The 7553-nt window shown below is 41.4% G+C and overlaps 1 protein-coding gene across 1 annotated transcript in view; it reads left to right on the top strand.

Annotated features, from left to right (window-relative positions):
* The window catches only part of LOC147700985 (phospholipase A2 inhibitor and Ly6/PLAUR domain-containing protein-like), a 52684-nt gene extending 47172 nt beyond the window's left edge, over positions 1 to 5512 (top strand). The window contains exon 4 of the mRNA XM_086929287.1: positions 5203 to 5512. Within this exon, the coding sequence (XP_086785413.1) occupies positions 5203 to 5330 (128 nt within the window). The 3' untranslated portion in view covers positions 5331 to 5512. The remainder of the gene's footprint in view (positions 1 to 5202) is intronic.
* The last annotated feature ends 2041 nt before the right edge of the window (positions 5513 to 7553 follow it).

The raw sequence follows: 7553 nt of genomic DNA on the forward strand, positions 1-7553 counted from the left end.
CCAAAGAAGCCCAATGCCGATTTAGCTGATCCTAGCAACTTCCGTCCGATCACCAGCGTCATGACTCCAACTAAACTGCTCGAGAAATGCATCCATAAACAGCTCTGCAACAATATTGAGACAATTCAGCTCCTTGGCCTCTACCAATTGGGTTTCAGAGCAGGGCATAGTTCTGAAACAGCACTACCTCACATTGTTGATTAGGCCTTGAGATCCCTTGATCAAAATGTCCCGTGTCCTCTGATCCTTCTTGACCTGTCCTCAGCATTTGACACCATCAAACAAGAAAACCTAATTTCTCTTCTTAAATATAGGATGGGAATTTTAGGCTCTGTCTTAAACTGCTTTGCCTCTTTCTTACAGAACCGCATCCAACTAATCAAAATTAACCAATCCCTTGCAACCAGTAGCCCTGTTCCTTTAGAGTACCTAAAGGCTCTACACTTTCTCCGACTAATTTCTACTGTTTTATGGAAGCGCTCTACGATATTCTCAACCCCTCTAACATCCATAACATATGTGTGCTGATGACACTCAACTATATTTGAAGATCCACTCTCCAGCTGACATACAAACTCTAAATTATACACTCCTAAAAACTCAACAACTCATAACCATCTATTGTTGAATACACTCAAAACTGAATTCCTTCTGATTGCCCCCAACAACCACTCTGCGCCTACCCTGGACATGCTCAAACATCTTACTGCGCTTAACTGCACTCCTCATGTTGTTGACTTGACTAAATCTTAGGGTGTTGTTCTATGTGCTTAAACTCCTGTACGGAGAATGAGGTTCACATGTTGTTTGTATGTAGTGCCTATTTGAAGGCTCGAAAGAAATGGCTAAAACCCATGTGCACTCTCCTAGGAACCAGATTCTGTTCTACAGCATATAGGATTATAAAAAGCAATACAACTCAGTTTATTGTATTTAGCATAAGCAGGTTCCTTTACTCCGTGTATATTATTCGCAGGAAACTTGGTCAGATACTCTGAGTAGGACCTCTGTATAGGCTTACAAAAATCTGTTGCCAAAATGAAATGTGTTTTAAATTGAGGAGATGAAAATTAATTTGTGTACTACATTTTTAAACTTACTGTTTTAAAGTGTTGTTGTATGTATGCTATTATGACTCTTTGTTTTTTATACATGTGTCTTTTATGGCCAAACTGGCCGAAATAAAGAAATTAAAAAAAAATGTTAAATCTTTAGTTATACCCTCTGACAAATACCTAAATATGCAAGATCACATCAGGGCAACTATTAAGGGAGACAATCTTCAGCTCAACACCCTCAATAACATCAAGCCTTTCCTTCCACCTGATGCACAAAGCTATTCATTTCAACACCCCTGGTGAAAGAATTTGAGCTATCTGGCTCAAGCCGTAACTTAAGAAGCTCTAACACCCTATTAATGAAACACTCCCAAATTCAATGAGAAAAGAACTTACAATTGTGCTTTCTAAGGGCTTGCTGCAAGAATATGGAACGCTCTCCCCCGCCCCAAGATCAGAACCAATCCATCAACTGCCTCTTTCAAAAAACATGTCCAATGGATACTCCTGAATGACCTTCGACAGTATTAACCCAGATACCATCTCAATCTACTTCTTTCTCCTGTCTGGATACACTTTTTAACGTGTGGTTTCAATCAGATTAATGGTTTTCTTAGTTCTCATTTTGATCTGCTGAAACCTTACTGGTCCCACTTGATTGGCTGACTCCACATGCCACCCTTTGACCCTGTGTGTTGTTCCCTTTGACCTTTTGGTTGATAAGTTCTATCTTTTGTTCCATTTTGTTGTTGTACTCATACTTACGCTACTTTGTACAGTGCTCTGATACCCTTATGGGTCATTTTTGCACTTTATAAAACTTTTAAAATAAAATAAAATATGTTAATAAATATTGCACTCTACAGCACAGTTGATCACCGAGGCCAAGACACAGGCTAGAGCACATGCTTAACATATATTCCCACAAATACGTCGGGACACATGCTTACTCAGTAATGGAATTGAATGATCCCAGATGCTCAATAAGACTCCATAGAAAACATGTAAATACTCAGTGCTCCTAAAATCAAGGACATTTTGATGGAAACTTACACATAATAAAATTTCCGGGTGAGCTAAGGTTCATTCCATCCAATTTGGTGAAATAAAATATATATATATTTTTTTAAAGGGTACTGTGCTTTTTTGATACTGTGAAATAGGAAACTGGTGTTTCCGGTTTGCTGGTTTAAAATAATGAACAACTTGCTTAATTGCTTTACTTTGTGTTATGGTGGCACATGTATTATATCAGGTGTTGACATCTGCCTGTAAATACGTGGGGACACCGATTCTATTTATCTGGAGTGACTGAATATATGAGTAGCAGGAACTTGAATTTGGCTCAATGTTGGTTCTAAACTCTAACCCGAAACATAAACAAGAATATGTGACTCTTTATGAAGTTTCTGCCATACAGCTCAACTTAATACCATATAAAGCCATATACACTAGTGGCTGTGTCATACAGCTTAGTTGAGGGAGGTACGTACCACCTCAAGTAATAATCAAATTCCTTGTCAGAGCAAACCACTAAACACGCTAAATAAATGTGTGATCAACCAACTGGAACCAATGTATTTATGCAGTTTCAAAAACAGTAATACATTCAAAATGGCAAACTAAAGTTAAAAAAATAGATTAAAATGTAAGAATATGATAACATCAAAATATCAAAAATCTAAGAAGGAATAGAAATAACACCAAGAAGTGCAAAATGCCAATGATAGTCAATGGTTAATGTGGAATAGATCCTAGGGAACATTTTTTGTTCACTGCAAAGGAGGACGGGACAGATACACTAACCAGGTTCTCCCTGGTCAAAGAACATTCCTTCTAACTTTGGTCCTTGAAGTACCAAGCCAAAACAGGAGTACATTTCCAAAGCCCCAAAGTACCTCAGGGGTGACACTTAGAGATTCTCTGGGTTTCAAGCCAGTCCAGATCTAGTTGCAACTGATCAGCTGGGAAGCTTAAAAAAGGACACTTGTAGTTTGTTGAATCCTGTAGCAGGAGGTCCACTGTATGCCCTTTGGACACTTGAAGTCCACCTCGTCCTGGGTAAGAGAGAGATAACCGGTCCTCCAGGCTTCCAGGTTCCTCTTAGTATGCAGACAGCAGATTCAGTCACCTTATGATCGTCCTCAGGTCCAGAAGTGTTCTGAAGAGGCTGCTTGGAGATGCTACATTTATGCCTGGCACGACGGAGTGGGTAAAAATTACCTGGAGGAATTTCCTAACCAATGGGGTAAAGGTTCCTAGAACTATGCTTTGGGTTCTGAGGGATGGAGTGTGTGCTGAGTGTACCATGGTAATTCTAGTTTCCTCCCACATCTAACACCAAAAGCAGTTTTAGGCAGTCATGCACCCTCATGAAACCAAAATACAGAAATCTAGTAGACAAAGCACAGTCAACATCAGCCAGGCAGTGAATACACAAGAAGTGTTTTCTCATCAGGCTCTCGCCCTTTTATTATATAAAACTCCAGCAAACCTCTCAAGCAGGTCTTGACACTCCAGCCGGATTTGACACTGTGATGTCAACAAGAAGCCCAATGTGATTGGAGCCAGCCTGGCTGGGGGACAAAAGGAGTGTGAAGGCCTAGGTGTTAGCTATATCTGCTTGTTACAGGGTAGGCCTCTTTGAAGTTAATCAAGTCCCTGGATGCAGCAAAAAACCATCACACGTCCACACCCAAGGCCTTCTATCCCTGTCCTGGGAGCAAGCTCCCACGTAAGTAGTGCTTACTACTGGCTGGCAAATGTGGAAGAGCAAAATGCATATTCCCATCCATTAACTGCAGACAGGGAAAAAGGAAACTTTCTTAAAGTACATTTTCCTTCATAATTATACAAAAGTCGATTTCAACCTAAAATAGTTTTTTGATTAACTGTTAAAAAAGTTCTTGAATTATTGACTTAGCTGCTTCCACTCTAGATTAGATTTTATATATATGTAATAACATAAACCATTATTTTCAAAAGTAGCAGCCAACCTTGCTACAGTAAAAATAGCCTTTGGGCCTTAATTTGCCTCAAGGGCGTGTGGAACATTCAACATTTGCATGTCCTACCTAAAATAAAATGCACCCTGCCTTATGGGGAGTAAGGCCTATTTAGGAGAGACTTATTTATATATAAAAAGGAGATTCTTGAGTTGTCAAAAGGCTTTATTGTTGGCAGCAGAATTTACAGTTTAAAAATGCACAGCCAGGCTACAATGGTAGGCCTGGAGACGGGGTTGCTAGGTCTTGTTGCAATTGGTGCTGCAGGACCACTAGTAGCATTTAACTCACAGGCCCGAGGTACACTCTGTACAATAAGCTTGGGACTTATAAATAAGCTAAATATGTGAATCAGATGTATACCAATTTCATCATGTTAAGAGGGGGAGCATAAGCAGTTTGCAACTGGTAGCAGGAGAAATTGACTAGAGTGCTATGGTCAAGAAAAACAGCTTAGGCAAGAACCTGGCAGTTCAACATGCAGAAGAGGTAATTTCCAACACTTACTGCCCTTAATAATACATCTCCCTAATACAGAGAGTGTGACTGACTATAGGAGTGGACAAGGATAAAAATAAATAGGATTATCAATGCTAAATTCATCTGAGGAGCTGAACAACAGACACTTTGGTGATATGCGACTCTCCCTCACATACATGCATTGCCATAGAGAGAATCTGAGGTCCTACATCATCAAGATACAACCCTCCCACTCCCCAATAGGTCAGAGGCAATTCTTCCCTCCCAGCTGGAGACGGTAAGCATATAACTCTCTGAAGTGAAGGATATGTCTATAAAAGGCTGTTTGTTGGGTTGGAGAATGCCATGCCACTGCCTATGGTCTGTTGTTTCCTTCTCCCTGTTAGTTCTAGTGGTGATCTTGTCTGCATTGCCCACTAATTGCTATGCAGGCATTTAGGTGGATCAGAATTCCAATAGCTATCACATCTTCCTGGAATGCCAGCCATCAGTGCAGTAAAATTTGGGAAACGAGGACCTGTGGAATCTGTTTAAGGGTGTCTCATGTCCAACTCAGTGCTCAAACTCATCACATGCTTCAACACCATGTCTGGGGTAGTAAGTGCTATATAATTGCAAAATGTAATCATAGTTGTGAACTCTGCATCTTTTCTCCACAGAGCCACCTCCTACCGAGACTTCTGCATACCGTGGCTGCACAAGTGCAAAGACCAAGGAAGATTACCCAGTGGATATTGCATACAGTTTGAAAAAAATTGAGACTCTGGAAATCACCAAGGGCGTTTAAAGAAGTTTTGGCAACAAGGCTCTGAAGCAAGGATCCCTTTGCTATGAATCCTGGCAAAGCTCACTACACTCACCCATGTTTAAATCAGGAAATAGTTTCTTTACAGAATGATTATTAACAATATTCGGCCTCTGGGAACCACATCTTTTATCTTTATCTTAACTTGTCTAACTTTCCCACAATCATTGTTTATCTGTTTATCCATCCCAAACTATAAAATAAATGCATTCACTCTATGTTTCTTTGTGAAACTTTTATTTATTTGCTGTATGTCTAATCATGAAAAGTTGGGCTATCTACATTAATTATTTTGGTTACGCCTTTGTGTACGGAAAATCTAAATTTCTGAAACATTTGTTAGCTTTTTTAGTGGCAAGAGTCATTTAGAACATGGCCATGTTTAGAAGATGGCCAAAGGAAGGGTCCTTAAGGTATTCTTGAGGAAAGAATAAACAAATATTCTTTAAAAGTCCCAATCTACATTTGTTTGCTTCTTGTTGTCCTCACTAGCAGGTAAAGAGTTACAGCAATACATAAAGGGCCCTATTATGATGGGCCCAGAAAGGCTCTGACTGCATCTCCATTTATTTTCTGACTGCCGCTTCCTATGCTGGTGGTCAGCATAGGAAGCGGCTCAAGGAGCTTGTCGACCAGTCAGAAGCCGGCCTGTAATCCCAAAGGGCTGCCTTTCCGCCATTGGGATTATGATACTCTGTCACCGGCAGGATTTCCATGTCGGGCTTTCTGACATGGAAAGCTTCTCATAGAGAAAGTATGGGGGCCACTAGCAGGGCCCTCTTGCCTCTGCGGCTTCCGGTTGGGGACCGAGGGGGCACCTATTGTGCCTCCTCTGTTCAACTGTGGTGGCATTGTGAACAAAAGGATAATGGATTTAACCCAGATCTCTTGAATGGGGGTGATTGTTTGATTTGCTCTATATTCCATCCATCATCTGTGTGTTTTTTTGCTTTCTCGCCCTAAGTGCGCCTGGTATGCCCAGATATGGGTCCCAGGCTCAATGTACCACTGAACTGAAGCTAGCCTGACTGATGAGGAGTGATGCCCCAAAGCCAGTCCCAGGATGCATGTTATCGGTCCAAGGAGGACCAGGCTTGGCAGTTATGGCTGGATTGTTCTGATGAGTCACAGCGTCAAGACTGATTTGCATATGGCTGTTTATAAACTGGGGTAGCATGGTGGGAAATAGAACAATAGATGTAACCCAATTCTCTTGACTGGGGCTGAATGTTTGATTTGCTCTGAATTCCGTCAATTATCGGTGTTTTTTGCTTTCTCAGCCTAAGTGCGCCAGGTATGCTGAGATGTTTGTCCCAGGCTCACTGTGCCACTGGATTCATGCTAGCCTGGCTGATGAGTGGGATGCCCTGAAACCGGTCCCAAGATACTTGTTTCCAGTCGTGGGAGGACCTAGCTTGGCAGTTCAGGCTGGACTGTTCACATGAGGCACAGGGTCAAGACTGATTTGAATATGGCTGGTTCTAAACTGTGGTGGCATGAGCAAAAGATAATCCATAATCTCTGTATCTTTTACCTCCTGTTCATCCCTGCACCATGTGGCAGGCACCCTGAGGGGCCTTTCACCCAGTGCACCCAGTGGAGGGATGAACACAGACTCCCATGGCTTTATGGGAGGTTGCGTTATATCCTGGTTATGGCTGTAACACTAGCTCCCAAAAGGGAATGGGAGTAGGCGGCCGAACAGTGTTCGGTCGCATCATGATTAGGTGGCCAGGACCACGGACCTAAGGTCGGTCGGTCCTGTTTCTGTGTTAGGCAGATGCCCAACATCGTGATCACCCCTAAGGTGTGCAGGGTGGAGGAATGCCTCCCATTCTCCCACTCATCAGAAGAGTGACAAATAGGAAAACGAATGAAGAGTGATTTATTAGGAGGATGTGATTCGAACTCACTGTTCATTACAATTTGGGACAGTTAGATTTTCTCTTATTTATATGTTAAATAAAGTGACAGAAAATGTTTTCAATTTATTCAGCTACATCTGAGATAATCTGCTATGTGTTTTAGTGTGAGTGGGTGGGACCATGAGTTCCAAGGCTTGAAGGATCACAATAATCACAGAAATGTTGCTGACTAGTGGTAAAAACCGTCTTTGCCAAGCTCTAAAGCAAGTTATGCATTTTTTTATCCATTAGTCATATTGTGATTCCTAAATGTTTTTGGTTGCTTATTAGCCCTCCTCAA

This window comes from Lissotriton vulgaris, chromosome 7 (assembly GCF_964263255.1).
Source record: "Lissotriton vulgaris chromosome 7, aLisVul1.2, whole genome shotgun sequence".
In the NCBI taxonomy this organism is placed as follows: Eukaryota; Metazoa; Chordata; class Amphibia; order Caudata; family Salamandridae; genus Lissotriton; species Lissotriton vulgaris.